Source organism: Ovis canadensis, chromosome 12, assembly GCF_042477335.2.
Source record: "Ovis canadensis isolate MfBH-ARS-UI-01 breed Bighorn chromosome 12, ARS-UI_OviCan_v2, whole genome shotgun sequence".
NCBI lineage: Eukaryota > Metazoa > Chordata > Mammalia > Artiodactyla > Bovidae > Ovis > Ovis canadensis.
Window position 1 is genome coordinate 57,429,940 of NC_091256.1, and position 18,741 is coordinate 57,448,680.

Genomic DNA, 18,741 nt, shown 5'->3' on the forward strand with positions numbered 1-18,741 from the left:
TGGGGCTCTCGTTGGGACTGCCCGGCCAAGTGTCGCCCAGGCTGTCCCTAGGTTTCACCACCTCCAGTGGGCCTGAGCCACACAGGCGCCTGCGGAGGCCAGGGTGCGCCGCCAAGACCGCCGGCAGGGGGCGCCCGCCCCTTCCAGACCCTTGACGGGCCGCGGGGCGGAGCGTTGGGATCTCGCGAGATTCTCGAGCGACCGGCCCCGGCAGCCAGCATGGCGGACTCCTTACTGTTGCTCAAGAGGGTTCCCTCCCGCCACACGTGGCTGCGGGCTCGCAAGGCCCGGCCCCAGCTCATCCTCAGCCGCCGGCCCCGCCGCCGGCTCCGGAACCTGCGCTGGCGCAGCCGAAGACGGCTTCGGCGACGGCTGCTGCAGGCCCAGGCAGCCGGCGCGGACTGGCTGCAGGGCGGATGTCTGGTGTCCGGCGCCGCGGCGCTCCGGAGGCTGAAGACCTCGGCCCGCAGGCGGGCCTCCAGCCCCGAGCCGGCCGAAGACCCGGTCCCGAGTGGTCCTGCAATCCTCCCCATCCCGCCAGTGCGGCCAGCTGGCTCGGGCCGCGCTGTCTTGTTGCTGCCGCTGGGGCAGGTGGGTCTCGCCGGGGGAGCCGGGCGGGCAGCGCGGGAGGATGGGGACACAGCCCCAGGAGCTGCAGGCTGGGAGAGGCCCTTTTCCCCCTGAGGGTACTCTGGCTGCGGATCAGGCGCATTCCTCGGGCTGTGGTGCTGGACAGAGGGTAACAAGGATCCTCCTGAGGGAATTCTAGGTCTTTGGGGCTGCTGCTGCTACTGCTGCTAAGTCGCTTCAGTCGTGTCCGACTCTGTGCGACCCCATAGACTGCAGCCCACCAGGCTCCCCCGTCCCTGAGATTCTCCAGGTAAGAACACTGGAGTGGGTTGCCATTTCCTTCTCCAATGCATGAAAGTGAAAAGTGAAAGTGAAGTCGCTCAGTCGTGTCTTAGCTACCCCATTAACTGCAGCCCACCAGGCTCCTCCGTCCATGGGATTTTCCAGGCAAGAGTACTGGAGTGGGGTGCCATTGCTTTCTTCGTCTTTGGGGCTGAAAGGACTTTAATAGTAATAATAGGTTGCATTTATAGAGTGCTCAGAAATGTCAGGCTCTGTATCTGAACTCATTTAGTGCTCCATGCTCTATGGAGTCATTGCCACTAGGAATGTTTAAAGAAAGAAACAGAACATAGCATAAGTAACCTGTGGGAAAGATATAAGTGGAAGCAGAGCCAGCAGTCAAACCCTTCACCTGGATGTTGGTCTGGGAGGTCCCCCGCACTGTAGCTTTGTAAGGACAGGAAGCCTTGAGAACAGCAGAACTAAGTTCAGGGGGCCCCCTTGGGTCAGTGTGCATCAGACTCTGTCCCTTTGGTTGCTCCAGGATATGATCTTAGATTAAAAGTATTCACATTTTAATCTATTAGTTTAAAATACTACATCATTACCTACAAGTTATTCTGTTACTTAACAATTTCTCTCTCTTTTTTTTTAAATTCATTTCCTTTTGATAACCTGAAGAGCCAATTAAAATCTTAGAAGTTTTCTGTCATTGGTAACAGAATCTGTAACCTTATTTCTTCCTTTCATTTTTCATTCCTTCTAGGGCTTTACTTTTAGTGGGATCTGTCGTGTGACCTGCCTCTATGGCCAGGTGCAGGTGTTTGGTTTTACCATCAGCCAAGGCCAGCCTGCCCAAAATGTCTTCTCTACCTATACCCACTCTCGCCTGACCATCAATGCTGTTCATTATTCAGTGCATGAGAAAAGCAAGAAGGAGATGAAGAGAGAAGCCCGAGTTCTGCTCAGACCTTATCTGAACCAAGGTAATGAAGAGAACTGAGTGACTTACTGAGGATATATCATAATAAGGCAAAAACTTTTTTTTTTTTTTGTCTGCACTCTGCAGCATGTGGGGTCTTAGTTCCCTTGATAGAACCCGTGTTCCCTACAGTGGAAGCATGGAGTCTTAACCACTGGAGCCCCAGGGAAGACCCAAGGCGAATAATTTTTAGATGTTTACTATGGCCCCAAACTTGCACTCTTTATTATATGTATTTAAACCCTCACCAAGGTCCGGAGAGTGAAGCTATTTTTACCATTTCACAGATGAGGAAAGTCACCCAAGGCCACACAGTGTTTGGGTAGCAAACCTGGATTGACTTCTCCATCCAGGTGTGTTTCTGTCATGCAGTATGGCCTCCTGAAAAAGGCTCTCATACATAATTCCTAGTCTCAAAAGGTGTGGACTTTAGCAGAGGAGAGGAAAGTCCCGCAAGGCATAGTGTTTGATGGAGTTCTGTTTCTAAGGCAGCTTATGTCTCTCTTTACAGATGACAGATATTGTTTGATGAGCAGTTTTTCTCCTCTGTGTTCCATCGTGTTGCTGGAACGTCTGAAAACCTCCACTGTGAACTTCATAATCAGCCATCCAGGTTTATCTTACATTTTCGTACAAGAGGTAGAACCAGTTTTCATTCAGAGTTTTCCTCATTACTTTCACCAAAACAGTCAGATGACTATGTAGAATGCCCCTAGTCTTATCTGTCTGTCTTGTTGTGCTATAAGTCATACAGATTGTAACATGCGTGTACAGTAAAAAAGTCAATAGAAGGATATATCGGAAGAATTGTCTCTTCTACCCCACTTAGCTTCATTCCCCAGATAAAGTCACCATTTTCTGTTATAGTTGATTAAATGTTTTTTTATATTTTTTAAATGGTTATCTTTATATTTTGATTCACTAACTTGAGACAGTATGAATTTTCTCTAAATTCTGAGTAATTTCAGCATACTTAACACTTTCTCCCATCTCTCCCTTTCCTCATTTCAAATTTTTGCTGCCCTTACTATTAATTTCCTGAAGTCAGATTGGTTCCTAAAATTGTCTCCCATGAGCTAGTAAATTGAGCCAAATCTATAGGAACATCAGACTGGATGTGAGGTATGAGGAGGAATCAGGGAGCAGCAGCAGGTTTTTTGACCGGACTGTCTGTGTGTGCCAAGACATGGGGCTGTAGGAGGAGATTTAGGTCTGTAGCTGAAAGATGCCTCTTAGACATCCAACTGGAGATTCCTGCTGGTCTATTGAATTGTGTGAGTCAAATTCAGAGATGAGGTTGTGTGCATGGTTGTGTGTTGAGTCGCCTCAGTTGTGTCTGAGTCTTTGTAGCCCTATGGACTAGAACCAGGCTTCTGTGTCCATGGGATTCTCCAGGCAAGAATACTGGAGTGGGTTGCCATGCCCTCCTCCAAGGGATCTTCCTGACCCAGGGATCGAACCCGTGTCTCTCATGTCTCCTGCATTGGCAGGAGGGTTCTTTACTACTGAGCCACCCAGGAAGCCCAGAGAAGAGGTTTCAAAAGTAAATTTGGGTACTTTCAGTAGAATAGGGTTCCATCGCTTCTTGGCCTTTGGACTAAGATCAAGTGTAGTATCTGTTCTTAACAGAATAGGGTTCCAAAGTCCATGAGATGGGATAATGACACCGAGAAGTTGATGCAGGTAGAAATGAGAAGTTCAAGGTCTGAGCCTGAGGAGCAACAGAGAGACTGAGGAGTGGTGGTGCTCATGTTAAAGGAGAGCAGGTGAGTGTAATCAGGGAGCCTTTGAAGGAAGTGGGGGCACCCGACGCTGCTGATGGTGAGATGAAGCCTGAGAAGGGAATTGCGTGCAGGCTCACCTTCTGGACAGGGTGGTTTCATGGCTTTGCTGAGCAGACCAGCCTGATCGGAATGGAATCAAGAGCTGGGGAAGGAGGAGCTCAAGGGTTCAGTGGTTAGGAATTTTGCTTTTAGAGTTTAGCTATAAAGGGAAGAAAGAGATGAAACAGGTTGGAAGAGTAAGCCTAGTCGAGAGAGTTCTGGGTTTTGTTCAGATGGATGGAAAGAACCACATGCTTGAACACAGCTTGTAGGAAAAAGCCACAGAAGAGCATGCTGATAGTGCTATGGAGGGAGGGGTTCCAGTGTCTGTGTGGTCTGTTGGCCTTGGGAGCAGAGGCACTTCCTTGAAAGTGGCTGGAGGAAATGCCCAGGACAGGGATGGAGCAAGCGGAAGCTCTCTTCTGATTATTTCCTCTTACTCTGTGAAATGGATCCGGGTATTGCTGAGTGGGGGCATAGGGAGTAGGCAGGGGTTGGGGGTTTGACATGGAAGGAGAAGCTAAGAAATGCGGGCAGGATGATGCATGGGCTCCTACGGTCACGTGAACTTAGTCCAGTGCAGAATCTAGCAGCCTGGCAGGGCCACAGAGGTGGACATGGAGACCCCACCTGACACTGAGTGTTTCAGGTGCTGTGATCAAACTTGTGCCTTTTTCACTTACTTTCAGATTTTTTTTTTCCAGCAACTTACTCAAGCACCACTATTTAGATTCCTTATGATCTGTCTTGGATAACTTCCTCTGCCCCCCATGCCCATGTGTTAGTACATTCCGGAATTATATTTTCATATAAGGCAGAGAGTAACCTTTAGATTATCTCATTTTATAAGATGTTCTTATTTTGCCCTCAGTGATTGATAGTTGAGAATCAACTGAGAGGTGAGACAAAAGGAGGGATCAGAGTTATCTTTTTTCTCCTTTGTAATGTTTATTTATCTAGCCTCACCAGGTCTTAGTTGCACCTCTCAGGATGTTTAGTTGTGGCATGTGAAGTCCCAGTTGCGGCTTGTGGGATCTAGTTCCCTAACCAGGGATCAAACCCGAGCCCTCTGCATTGAGGGTATGGAGTCTTAGCCACGGGACCACCAAGGAAGTCTCCAAAGTTATCTTCTGTAGCTCACAACTATTTGAGGCTTATTAATTTCGAACCAAAGTCAAAGAAGTACATTATATTGTTATTTTCAGGTCCGGACTTTCCAGATTAACTCTGAGTATTTTGCCTTGAGATCTGTGGGTATTAGAAGAGAGAAAAAAAAAACCGGCTTGCGTTTAACGGAGAGCGCCTTTGCAGCTGTGGAAGAGTTAGTGAGCATTTCTAGTGGTGAGTGATACAGACTGATGTAGTCTAGCGTTCATCCGCTAGAGCCTCAGAGGATTACTGTTAATGATCAGAGTCCTAAAGACAACGGCTCATGTCAGGGTCAATGTTTCTTTCCCCTCCAGAAGAAGCAGACAGCTGCCCTGTCATTCTGGTTTGTGGCTGCCAGGACATTGGAAAGTCAACATTTAATAGATACCTCATTAACCAGCTGTTAAATAGGTAAGAGTGTTTTTAATCCTGTTGTGACATATTGCCAGACTTTCAGCAGGAGGTAGGATTTTTGATTTGAGAAGCTAGATGGGAATGCATCTCAGCTCCTCTGTAGAGATGACATACAACTCTGTGCAAAGCCGCTCAGCTGAGGAAGGCCTCCTGGTTGTACCGTTTGGGGGTGCAGCTATGGCACTCCCAGGTGTACCCACCTTGCCTGTCGGGGAGCTCACAAGAGCCATCAGTTGATCTCAGAATCTGTTTTTGTCCAAACTCAGAAAGTCAGAGCAGGGATAAAGTTTGTCGTATTTAAAAAATAAAGTTTGAGGAAAGGCAGAGTTGTATCCATATAGTGAATGGACACTGTAGCCAGGCCTGCATCCCGTTTTCTCTTCACTGATATTTTCTCTATGCTAGTGTCATCTTTGGAGCATTCTGCCTGCAAGGCTGTGTGAGGTGGGGTATGCCTGTGTGTCACGTAAAATCTTTATGTTCTGATTTACCTTGGACACGGTAAATAAAACGAGTTAAGATTTCTTTCTTTTAAATTTTCAGTATATCCTGCGTTGATTATTTGGAATGTGATCTGGGGCAGACAGAATTTACTCCTCCGGGTTGCATTTCTTTGCTTAATATTACAGAACCAGTTCTGGGTATGTATTCCGCATTTCTTCAATGTCTTGGTTTTACACAGTACAAAAGTAATGACACAAGAACGTCAAAGAGTACAGAAGTATAAAATATAAAAAAATGAACACATCTCCCCATGAAACTTATGGTCTTCCCATAAGAATTCCTCTGGTCTCAAAAAAAAAAAACCCCTAAAAACCCAATGATACCTTTCTAGGGTTCTATTTTAATAAATGGAACTACCGTCCATTTTATTTTATGTAAATTAGAAACACTTTCCTCTAATACGAGCATCTTACATAATGCTACACAATGATCTCAACCAAGAAATTGACATGGATATAATACTATTAACCTATAGGTTTTTTTCAAAATCCATTAGTTACCCTATTAATACCCTTTTTATGTTTCAGAATCCAAATCAGAGTTCCATGCTGCTTTTTTTAATAAAAAATGTACATAACATGTTATTTATCATTTTGACTATTGATACATGTACAGTACCGTGCCATCAAATACATTCAAAGCCCTGGATAATCATTATCACTGTCTACCTCCAAAACATTTTCCTTGTCCTGGACTGAAATGCTGTGTCCATTAAAGAACAGTGCATCCCCTTCCAGCCTCTGAGGACCTCTGGTGTGCTGCCTGTCCCTCCCTGTGAATCTGCCTGTTCTGGGCACCTCATCTAAGTGAAATCATACAGTACTTGTGCTCCTGTGTCAGGCTGTTTTCACTAAGTATAAGGTTTCAAGATCTGTTCGTATTGTTTGGTCGCTCAGTCATATCCGACTCTTTGCAACCCCATGGACTGCGGTATGCCTGGCTTCCCTGTCCTTCACCGTCTCCTGGAGCTTGCTCAGACTCATGTCCGTTGAGTTGTAGCATATATCAAAATTAACTCCTTATTGTGGCTGAAAATCATGCCAATGTATGTGTATCACATTTTGTCTATCTTTTCAACTGTTTTTATTTATTTACTTTTGATGGTGCTGGGTCTTCATTGCTACACATGGGCTTTCTTGAGTTGCAGCAAGTGGGGGCTACTCTTTGTTGTGGTGGGCAGGCTTTTTGCTTTGGTGGCTTCTCTTGTTGCGGCATACAGGCTCTAGGGTGCCAGGGCTTAGTTGCTCCACGACATGTGGAATCATCATGGATCAAACTGTCCTCTGCACTGGCAGGCAGATTCCACCACTGGACTACCAGGGAAGCCCCTGTATTGGTTCTGGTTTTCTGCCTGCTGTGACTAATGGTGCCATGAACATTGGTTACAACTATCTGTTCAAGCCACCACTTTCAATTCCTTTGGATATATATATATATATACACATACATACACACCCACGAGTGGTCATGTTTAACTTTTTGAGAAACTGCCAGACTGTTCTATAGCAGCTGCACTGTTTTACGTTCCCATCAGTAATTCACAAGGGTTCTGATTTCTCTACATCTTCAACAATACTTGTTATTTTGATTATGGCCTTTCTTGTGGATGGAAGTAATCTCTTTTTGGTCTTGGTTTGCATTTCCCTAATGACTAACAGTGTTGAGCCTCTTGGAGAAATGGCTATTTTAGTCCTTTGCTCACTGTTGAATTGGGTTCTTTGTTTTTGTTGAGTTTTAGGAGTTCTGTATATATTCTGGGTGTTAATTCTTTGCTAGATATGCAATTTGCAGATACTTTGTCATTTTATTTGCTTTTGAGAATATCCTTCAGTGCACAAAAGTTCTTAATTTTTATGTTTTTGCCGCCTATGTTTTTTGGGTCATCCATGAAGTTGTTACTAAATCTAGTCTCAAAGATTTTCCATAATGTTTTCTTCTAGGAATTTTGCAAGTTTTACCTCTAGCAATTTTGAGTTAAATTTTGTGTTTGACACAAGAAAAGGGTCTCACTTCGTCCTTATGTACAAGATGTCCAGTTTTCACTATCTATTTGTTCTTTCCACAATGAATGGTCTTGACACCCATGCTGAAAATCATCTGACCACACACCCACACATCCATGCATGCTGAGTTGCTTCAGTCATGTCCGACTTTTTGCGACCCCATGGTCTGTAGCCCGCCAGGCTTCTCTGTCCATGGGATTCTCCAGGCAAGAATACTGGAGTGGGTTGCCATGCCCTTCTCTAGGGGATCTTCCCAACCCAGGGATGGAACCTGCAGTTCTATGTCTCCTGCATTGGCGGGTGGGTTCTTCACCACTAGCGCCACCTGGGAAGCATGTGCACGCAAGGATTTTTTGTGTGTGTGCTCTTTATTCCATTGGTTTACATACACATAGACCTCAGGCCAGTACCACACTTTTAATTACTGTATCTTCATAAGAAGTTCAAAATTGGGAAATGTGGATCCTCCAGCTTTATTCTTTTTTCAAGATTGGTCATTTTGAGACCCTTTACAATTCCATATGAATATTAGAATATTAGAATAGGCTTTTTCATTTCTGGGGAAAGGGCTGTTAGAATTTTGATAGGGATTGTATTCAGTCTTGTTTTTCACTTGACTGGATGGCGAGGCATGTGGGGTCTTAGTTCCCCGACCTTGGGTTGAACCCACGCCCCTGCAATGGAAGCAGAATCTTCATCACTGGGCCACCAGGGAAGTCCCAAGGATTGCATTCAATCTGTAGATGAGGTAGTATTAACATTTTCCTATCCATGAACACAGAATGTCTTTCTAATTTTTTATATCGTCTTTAATTTCTTTAAGCAATATTTTACCTCCTTGGTTAGATTCACTTCTAAGGATTTATTCTTTAGTTATTGTAAATGCAATTGCTATTCTAATTCCCTTTTCAGATTGTTAATTGCTGGTATGTAGGAACATAACTGATTTTTATGGGATTTTGTTGTTTGTTTTTGTTTTTTATTTAAAAAGTTTTTTTGTGTGTATGTGGTATGTGTGTGGTTTTTTTAAACAATCTTTTGTTGTTGTTTTTGGCCATGCAGTACAGATTGTGAGATCTTAGATTCCCCAATCAGGGATCAAAGCCAGGCTCCCAGTAGTGGAAGCGCAGAGTCCTAACCGTTGGACTGCCAGAGAATTCCTCTCTTTTAGCTGGTTTCGTTGTTCCTCTTTTTACATTTTCTCTGTTCTATTTAATTTTTTTCCCCTTTCTACCATATTTTTAAAAACAAGGACACTGATAGATCATCATAAATAATACAGCCACCAAAATCAGGACAGTGACATTGCCATAGTGTAGTTCCTTGGTTTTGTCCATTTTGTCTCAGCCATCTGTGTAGGCCCAGTGTGCACTTAAGAATCTTGAGTCTTCTTTAGCATGGAGACTGGTATCTGGCTTTCCTGATCTTCTGTGGCCTTGCCAGTTTGAAGAGTGCGTTTGTGGGTTCTCCCGTGTTTAGATTTAGAACTGACGCTGTGCTCTCTGGGTTGTACCAACATGCTGTCAGTTTTTCCTGTTACCAGAGACGTTAGCTTTGATCAGTTGCTTAAGGTAGTGTTTTCTGACCTAACTAGGTGTGGTGTTTTCGTTTTCTTCTGGGTGTCATTGCTTCCAAAGCCCCTTGGTGGACAGTTAGGGAATATACATATACTTAAACCCATACATGTCATATATGTACATTCATAATATGTGTGCGTATTTGTGCACACATATATAAATACATATTTTCATGTCTTTGTATAGGTTTCTGTTTATTAAGAGCCATGAATTTGCACTGATCATTCTTTTCTCGGTTTTTTTTTTTTTTTGGCCAATCTCTATGGCTTTTGGGATCTTGTTTCCTGACCAGGGAACCAACCCGGTCCCCTGCAGTAGAGGCACAAAGTCCTAACCATTGGACCAGCAAGGAACTGTGATTATTCCGAGTCTAATCTCACACCCAGGGTGGATCCTAGTTAACCTTCCCCCTTCCACATTTATCAGCTCCTTTTCCAATGGTGAGAACGCTGGCTGCAGTTATTCTCAGTGTATTTACATATTTGTTCATTCCCTTTGTATTTGCTCAGTCCCCAGACCATGCAGGCCACTTTCAGTTGTGGGCTGCCCCAGGTCCCCTGACTCCAAGCTTGAGGGGCGCCTCACTGGCTCTTCCCTAGGTGGCCTCACACCAGCCACACTAACCAAGGCCCTTGTGACTGTGTTGCGACGTGGTCCTGGTCACCTGCCTGCCATGTGTGCTGGCCCTGGCCGCAGCCCCGACCAGAGGGGATGGGAAGCGACTCGGGCTGGACAGACTGCTGTTGTGATGAGGGTGTGTCCTCTCAAGCTGACTGCTTGAGTTCAAGTCCCACTGATCCCTACTAGCTGTGTGACCTTGGTCAAGGTAATCTCTTTCTCAGCTTCCTCATCTGTAAAAATCGAGAAAGTAAATACTACCTGTGTCATAGAGGTTTATGAAAACTAGAGACTTTGTGTAGCACATGTAGGACATAGTAAGTACTGTATTCCAGCAAGTGATTACTGTTGTTATTAATTATTGTGTGTAAGCCCTGTGGGGGTGTTTTTTCTGTTGACAGATGTGTCCTAAGTATCTAGAACATTGCCAGCATACAGTAGATGTCCGGTAGATGTTTGTTGAATGAATGGCCATTTTAGGACGTAGTTGGGGTTAACTGTGTATAAATGCAGGCGTGTCTCTGTTTGAAATTGAAAGCTTAGATTTCCAAAAGTGAGAGCATAGCTATTCCTAGTGGTCGGATGGGCTCAGATTTCCTGAGCAGCTTCGTCAGGGATCATGGCTGGACCATAACCCTTGCCACCTCTTAGGTTCTCATGGATTAATGACTCTCACCTTTATCTTCTTAGGACCACCTTTCACCCACCAGAGGACGCCCCAGAAAATGGTCTATTATGGGAAAACTTCTTGTAAAAACAACTTTGAAAACTATATTGAGGTAATAAAGTATGTTTTCAGCTCCTACAAGCGAGAGTCCCCTCTTATCATCAACACCATGGGCTGGGTGGCAGGTAAGTCCATGGAGGCGCATCTGGCAGAAAGGGTTGGGTGATGGGAACGGGTGCGTGTGTGGCTTTCAGACGTCAGTGCTGAAGCCCGGTCCTTAGGAGGCTCCTCATCTCAGCCTCTCATGGGTACACATCACCGCCCAGGTGCAATGACTGGGCTCTGTCGTTTACTTTCTCGCAGACCAGGGTCTCTTGCTCCTCATTGACCTGATCCGCCTGCTGTCGCCCAGCCACGTCGTCCAGTTTAGCTCAGACCGGAGTAAATACATGCCGGACCTCACCCCTGACTTCGTGGACGACATGGACGGCTTGTACACAAGACGCAGGTCCAGAGTCAGAAACAGAGGTTTCCACCTGCCTGAATTTGCCGAGAGTTTGGAGTTTGCTGACGAAGAAAAAGAAAGTCCAGTTATGTCTACAGGATACAAGCTGATGTTTGTGAAGTCGGAGTTTGTGACTGGAAAAACGTCCAGGAATAGGTAAGCAGACCATCATGGCTGGAGAATTCCATTTTCTTCAGTCTGACAAGGCCTTCTGTCCTCGATTCCTTCAAAGGGGTCAGTCCCCTAAAATCTTTCCGATCTCTGTCAGAACTACCCGTTTACAGAGAAGAGTCAGGTCTGTTCCGAATGGTTCCTTTCCCAGTGGAAATGCCCAGAATTGGCCTCCAGATCTGCTTGCCCCTCTAGGAGCTTTGACCTGAAGGATCTCCAGTGGGTTTATGGAGAGGCAAGGTCTACAGGTCCCAAGGTTGGGACGTGGGCTGTGTCAGGACAGGTGGGCCCTGTCTCAGAGCGGGAGGTAGGCCTCTCACCTTCTTCTGATTTACTTTTCAGAGAATCACATAATAGAGTCCTTCGTGAGCTGGCGGTGCTGGGTTACCTGAGCCAGTTGCAGCCCCCAGTGCCGAAGCCACTGCGTGCCTTACACGGTCTGACCCCCTATCAGGTAACCTGAGCTCTCAGGGGGATTGTCTGGCTTCCTGTGTGCCCGTCTCCCCTCTTTACACCCCTTCACTTGTGTCATCCTCAGCCCTGAGGTGTTGATGTGGCAACTGTGCCCATTTTACAGTCGGGAGCTGAGGGATCCAGTGGGAGTGGATCCACCTCCAGAGGGGCTGACCCTGGTTTCCATCCTGACCAGGAATGTTCTGCCTAATACCAGAGGTGGCCTTGTAACTACACCCTGCAGCCCAGCTCCGCCCTTCTGCTGACTGGCTGTGTGTGCCTAAGGCTGTGAGTGGTGGTGACAGGCCTCGTAGAATGCGCGTGCCTGGAGAGCGCTCGTAACGTGTTTCAGATATATTGTCACAGGTTGATTCTAGCTCTAAAGTATGTGCATCGTGGATTCCAATCTCTGAAGGACTGTTTTGGGAAGAAACCACTATAGTATTAGGGTCCCAGATGATGAAAGAATCGAATAGCATCAGGTATTATTTCTAAGTGCCCACCCTGTGCTGTGCTGTCCTCTACTCACCGAGGCCCTGTCATTGTCCCCACTTTACAGATGATGGAACTGAGGCTAGGGGCAGATTCAGCTTGCCCATAGGACATAGGAAAGTCTGGGCTGGGACTGGCTGGTGCCCAGGTGGCCTGACTCTGGACCAGAGCCCTCACTCCGCTGTATGGCCTGCGCAGTGCTGAGCACACAGTGGGCCAGACGCTCTGTTGAGCCTGTGGGGAAGGTGCTGGTACAGACCCTGCTTACAGCTAGAAGACTGGGTATAGGCAGGCAGGTGGAGATGCTGGGCAGAGGTCATACAGGCAGGGGCTGTGACCAGGGAGTGTGGGGTGGAGGGGCAGCATCATGTTGCCCAAGTCCAGTGGTGAGATTGGCCCCAGGCTTCCAAGCCCTCTCCACTGAAGAACCCAAGGCAGTTGGTTTAGTGGAGTTTTTGGGTGATTTGCTCCAGTTTATACTCATTGGTGATGCTCTGTAACTGGACTTGAAACTTATCTGGCAGTAATGTAAACTGCCATTGGTTACAAATTCACATTTGTTTTTGAAGCCTAAATAAAATGTTTAACAAAATGCTTTTCTATTTTAAAAGTTTGTAGTTACCCAGAGAGTTACATGTTAAAGGTAGTCCTTTACTGTGTGCTCCAGGAAGGTGGTCCATTTTTCTTAATTCAGTAATTCCCTTAGGGGGCTTCTCCTCACTCTGTGGATTTTTACTTTCTTCCACCCGGAGACCTGTTGGTGATGAGTTTTCAGTCTCCCTCCTAGCTTCCGCTCATGCGGGTGTCCCCGAGTTCGCATCTCATGTGTCTCTTTAGGCAGAGTTGCGGGCGTTCAATTTAGATTTCTAGCAAGTGTTGTTGGTGTGCAGGAGCTTTGTGTAAGTTTCCTCGGTTCTCAGTCTAAAGCAGTGAAACACTAAACAATTTCCATTCCATTTAGATATGTTTTGGTGGGCAGTTTGGCAGATAAAACTTCAGATAGATGACTCATCAGCTTGTAGAAACTACTAACACAAGGAGTATTTCGAGTCAGATCACTGGATGGGGTGTGTGTGTGTCCTCCAGGTCCCTTTCAATGCCGTTGCGCTCCGGATCATCCATGCTGACGTGGCCCCCACCCACATCCTGTACGCTGTGAACGCCAGCTGGGTTGGGCTCTGCAAGATCCTGGATGACGTCAGGGGATACGCCAGTGGGCCCATCCTGCTTGCCCAGAGTCCCATCTGCGATTGTGTGGGGTTTGGTGAGTCTGAGAGGAAAATCTGAGTGTAAACCTACTGAAATTGACCCACCTGAGCAGCTATAGATTGGCGGGGCTTGACCTTGTTGCTGTCGTTTGCCTGGAGTGGTCAGAGAGCTTGTCTGTCCTCTGTGACGTGGGCCCTCGGGGGTGGGAGGCAGGAAGGAAGCGGTTCTTCTTTGCTTGTCCTGCCAGCTCCTCTAAACACAGGAGTCCTCAAGGCCTGGCCGGGCCTCCCTCTCATCTGACATGTTTGCTGCGGCTCTCAGTCCATTGTAGGCTGACCTCTGTACACGCTCTCGAGCACAGCGCCAGGGCTCCAAGCTCGTGTTACCAGTCATTTTTCTGCTTAGTTGTCTCTCTGGCATCTAGGACTTCACTCCAACACTGAGGTCCTGATAGATCCATCAGCCGTTCCTTGACATTCCGCCCGCAACTCCTCCTCCTACCCTGCACTGGCCGTGAATGGTCCTTGAAAGATTCACTCTGTATTTGGGTCAGGCCCCTGTGTCCTGCGTGGCACCTCTTTGTTTCGTTCATCACAGTCCACACACCAGCCTGATGCCTTCTGGTTTCAGAGTGTCAGACTACTCAGTCTCATCTGTTCTCACCACGCGCAGGGGCTCGGTAGTTGAGGGGCGCGGGTTTAGTTGCTCCGCAGCACATGGAATCCTCCTGGACCAGGGATGGAACCCATGTCCCCTGCATTGGCAGGTGGATTCCTTTCCGCTGTAGCACCAGGGACGTTAGAAAACTTATAAGCCGTTCTGCAGTTCTGAGTGGTGGGGAGGATGATCTTGTGTGTTGTGTGTCCTCAAGGTATTTGCAGGGGGATCGACATGGAGAAGAGGCTTTACCACATCCTCACTCCCGTGCCCCCAGAGGAGCTGAGACACGTGAACTGTCTGCTGGTTGGAGCCGTGTCCATCCCACAGTGTGTTCTCAAGAGCCAGGTGTGTGCAGCCCTGGAGCTCGCTGGCCATGTCCATGGCACAGTGCGGACCTGAAGTTGGGGCGGGAGTCACAGAGCAGGTTCTTGTTTGGGAAGCTTACACTCCTTCGTAGAGATGGACAAGGCCAGGTGACATGTCCGCATGGCCTGAAGGTCTGGGGCGTAAGTCCCCGTCACCTCGGGCAGGAGCCCTGGGTGGAGCCGTCATCGCAGGCTTGAGTGTGGGAGAAAAAGGACAGAGGTAGTGACCCCAGGGTGACCCTTCCTGAAGACAGTCTTCAGAGGCTTCTGTGGGAAGGTCATGGAAAGTCACATTGGCCAAGGCCATCCGTGTGGCCCCAAACCAAACGGCAGGACCTGTAGGCAGCTGAGGAGGCAGCCGGTGTCCCCCTTGTCACCTGCTGGTTCAAGAAAGAGCCCCATCTCTTGCTGTTGGACATGTTTGGGGGGTTGAAGTGTAAGTGGGCCCTTCCAAGGAGGGGGAGCTGAGGATCTTAGGAGAGATCTAATACTGTCTTCCATCTTGGCCAGATTCTAAGTGTTCCCACATGTTTTCTCTGTGTTTCCATTTCAGGGTGGGCTCGAAGGGACCATACCTTATGTCACGACAGATTATAATTTTAAGCTTCCTGGAGCATCAGAGAAGATTGGAGCAAGAGAAAGTGGGGCAACGTATAAAGAGAGAGGACATCCCAAACCTAAGTTTTATCGAAAAACATACTGATGTTCTTAATACAGGAAGGACTTTCCTCCCAGAAAGCTTGACCATCTCCAGCCTGACATCAGTGGACGATGGGGTTCTGTGACCATGAACAGAACAGCGTGCTTACGTAGCAAACTGCAATGTTTCCTGCGTAGCTCATGGATGCATTTAGAGTACGTATACTCTTTAATCGACATGACAGAGGTTTTCCCTAGTCTTCTGTTTCGTTTTCTAAAGGAATCAAGAAGCAGGGACAAGTTTGTGCACCATTGAAACAGAACATGGTCGATTCCTCATGAAGTTTTTCAAGGACCTGGTTGCTGGTATCTGGGTAAAAATAGAGAAACCGGGCCACAGAAATGTCTCAAAGGGAAAAGCAGGACATCTGGTGGGATGGAGAGCATAGAAGGGTACAGAGTTGCCCTGTGGTCCTCTCTTCGGGGGTGCGTCCAGCCCTGCTCACTGGATGCTCCCCAGCCTCTTCCATACACATGGGTTGAGGATTATGCTTATATTTGGTGTTAAATTTATTCAAGGTTTCATAGATAAAAGTTTGCCTCAAGAGCCCTTCAATTTTAAAAATCGGATGCTGAAAACTTTTACCCTGAAAAAATGCTCTCAAAACCAGGAAGCCTGTCCTGGGGCCTCTTTAAAACTCGGTTTGTCCTGATTGACATCTTATCTGAGATGGAAAATGCTCAGTGAGCAGAGCCGGAAACCAGGCTGTTTGGACCAAGGCCGAGCGGAGCGGCTCCTGCTATTGGTTTCGGTGGTGGTGCTGGACTCCCAGGGGCTTCAGAGGAAATGGTGGGCCCTCCTTCTTCATCTTCTCCCTGGAGTCAGCATTGTTTAACCTCCAGGGTTGGAAATGGTTTGGTAAACAGGCCGGCCAGTTCACATCACATCATGTCTGCGTTTAGGACCCTGAGATGCCTACAGAAGCAGCATTTCGTCCTGGTGCTCTGAATTCCAGCTTCCGAGCAGGACACCTCGAAGGACCACTGTTAGGATGAGGGTTTTTACCGTTTACGTCCATTTAAGGTGTTGATCATCATTGTCTTCAGTGTTCTGGGGGCCAACCCCTCATCTCGTAGAGCCCTTGTCACCCTCCAGAATCCGATTTGAAGTCTAGTTTCTCAGTTGCATCTTATTTATATCTAAGTTTAACTTGTACATACAAGTTCTATCTTGGCCTCGCAGCGACTTTTGCAGTCAATCCACCATCAACTTTTTGCCTCCTTCACAAGCTCCTGTATCTTTACAGTGATGCTTAGGTCTTTAGCAGTAAGTCTTGGGAAGAATGAAGGTGGTGATCTGTCATTCACGTTTTCATTGAATCCTGTCTCGCTGATAGGCTGTTTCCTCCTGGGCTTTAAGGTTGCCGGTCAGTCCCCATTGGTAAGGAAAACAGCGTTGCCACTAGAGGGAGCTGTCAGCCATTGGTCAGCTGGCCATGCAGGGCTGGAGATGGCGGAGGAGCCCCTGGAGGCCTTTCTCAGCATTTAGAGATGCTGGAGACGGCCCTGTGGTCAGCTCCTGGGTGTGCCAGTCAGAATGGCAACCGTGCACACATCCTGGGTGTTGGCCCATTGGATAATCAGTGTTGATGGTTCAGGCTTCTGTCATTCCCACGGTGTGTGTTGCTTCAGGATGGCCAGTGAGGGCTCTGTGTTGGAGATATGCTTGACAAAAACTCCTGGGACCTCCCTAGTGGTCCATTAGGACACTGTGCTACCGTGGCAGGGGGCAAGGGTTCAATCCCTGGTCGAGGAACTAAGATCCCACATGCCGAGTGGGATGTGAAAAACCAAACAACTCTTAGTCATTTCTGTGTGATTTTCAAAGCAGTACATAACTTATTTTAAGAAAATCAAAGGAATATATGACTTAGAACATGGAAACCCTCAGACACTGAATTTGTGGTTTGTTAAAATCAGTTCTTCAGACCTGTTTTGAGGACAGGTAAACATGAAAAATTGAAAAAAATCCTCCAATTTTAGGGTTGATTTAATTTTGTGAAGAAAAGTAGTTCTGTTGTTCCCATCCATCCCCAGGTAGGTCTTGGGGACAGGAACCAGTTTGTCCTTGGAGACCCCAGTGCAGAACTGAAGATTGAGAAAGGGGAGAGGAGTAGGTGAGTTAGCCTTGGGATCAACTGGAGAGGATATGGGGGTGGAGAGGACATGTGGTGAGGCCCTAGCTGAGCCAAGGGGCACCCCCTTGCCGATACCAGGACCCCTGTGATGGGCAGGTCCTCAAATTCGCGAACACTCAGGTCTCTGCCCGGAAGATGGCGTGAGGACCAGGTGACGCGGGATGGTGGTTTTTAGATTGTTTGCTCATTCTTTCCCTTAGATTTGGGTGAGGCCGTGTGGCTGTTACCATAGCAGGCTGTGATGGTGGAGATCCAGGTCCATGTCCTGACTGGGCCACCAGCTGGCAGTGTAGCTTTGAGGGGTGTTTCGCTTGAGCCTGTGACCTTTAAGACGGGCAGGTGGTGCTTCTCTCGGGGTCCCCGCATGAGGAAGGCATGAAATGCATCCACAGCAGGCCTAGCAGTAACTCCTGGCCTGTGGCCTGTCTCTGGCTGGGTTGTAAATCCTAGCAGACAGGAGGAAGACTGTGTTCCTCAGAGTCACTTTGGGTCGGAGCAGAAACTCAGTGTTCGCGTCTGAAAACATCTCACCACGGCCCCCCAGTCAGTGGCACCGTCCTTCCTGCTATGGGTCCTGCTCAGGCTCCCACCCATCACCTGCCCCTGGGAGTTTTTCATAAGCCCCACTATTGCTTTTAAAATCATGCAGTCAGCTCACCTGTGTCGGAAATGATCCTGAAGTCACCACCGTGTTACCACTGTTGACGCTGTGACCCTGTCTCACCCAGTATTTTTCTAAATTGCACATGTGCGTTTGTATGTTTCACAAACCTGTTTGTCCAATTGTATGTATGGTTTCTATCCAGCTTTTTTCACTTATATGTGAACTTCTGTATCAATAAATATTTTTGAGAATGTAAATTTGTGTCATTTTGTTCCATATATAGATAGACCATTTTATTCTAGGAAATGGTTTGAATGCTTAGAAGAAATGGCAGAAACATTGGAAGGGGGTAGTGAAACTGGGTGTCATGGCAGGGAAGAGGGGTGGCCCCCACAAGCGCCTGCACCTTTTTCCTGTTTCGAGTGGAGTAAGCTCCAAGGGGAGTTAGCTTCATTTCTCTTTTTGGGCTCCAAGTGTTAGCCACACAGTTGTGCCTCTGCCATTCCTCTCTCCAGGGGATCTTCCCAACCCAGGATCAAACCCGATCTCCTGCATTGCAGGCAAATTCTTTACCATCTGAACCATCAGGCTCAAGGATGTATGTTACATGTTACATCACTCCTGGACTATCTTTGAGACTCTCTTAGCAGGGAAAAGAATTTTGTTCCCAGAAGAGTACAAATAGAAAGGAAGCCAGCCAGCAGGCGGGGGGTCTGTGCCTGTAACTGCCTTTTCCTGAGTGAGTGCTTGGCCCCTCTGCCCTCGGCCTCAGGGTGGGGCCTGGCAGAGGCAACGAGACTTGGCTGCCAGGCTGAGCCTGAACAGTGGCTAAGATAAATATGGGGCCCATCTGTGC

At 47.4% G+C, this 18,741-nt stretch overlaps 1 protein-coding gene and 1 pseudogene across 1 annotated transcript; both read left to right on the forward strand.

The window, feature by feature from the left end:
- The first annotated feature begins 148 nt into the window (after positions 1-148).
- NOL9 (nucleolar protein 9) lies at positions 149-18,142 on the forward strand. Its single transcript, XM_069544787.1, has 12 exons — positions 149-591; positions 1,619-1,838; positions 2,346-2,473; positions 4,863-4,998; positions 5,121-5,217; positions 5,764-5,861; positions 10,613-10,774; positions 10,953-11,250; positions 11,608-11,719; positions 13,297-13,474; positions 14,291-14,424; positions 14,998-18,142. The coding sequence occupies exons 1-12, from the start codon at positions 220-222 to the stop codon at positions 15,145-15,147; spliced, it is 2,085 nt and encodes a 694-aa protein (XP_069400888.1). The 5' UTR covers positions 149-219; the 3' UTR covers positions 15,148-18,142.
- Positions 3,412-3,504, forward strand: LOC138416719 (U2 spliceosomal RNA; annotated as a pseudogene).
- Positions 18,143-18,741: the final 599 nt, after the last annotated feature.

Bases quoted from the DNA above. Each gene is read 5' to 3' on its own strand.
- NOL9 (XM_069544787.1), top strand. From the start codon at position 220: ATGGCGGACTCCTTACTGTTGCTCAAGAGGGTTCCCTCCCGCCACACG. The intron at 5,218-5,763 runs GTAAGAGTGTTT...TTAAATTTTCAG, and splicing joins ATTAACCAGCTGTTAAATAG to TATATCCTGCGTTGATTATT. The intron at 10,775-10,952 runs GTAAGTCCATGG...ACTTTCTCGCAG, and splicing joins CACCATGGGCTGGGTGGCAG to ACCAGGGTCTCTTGCTCCTC.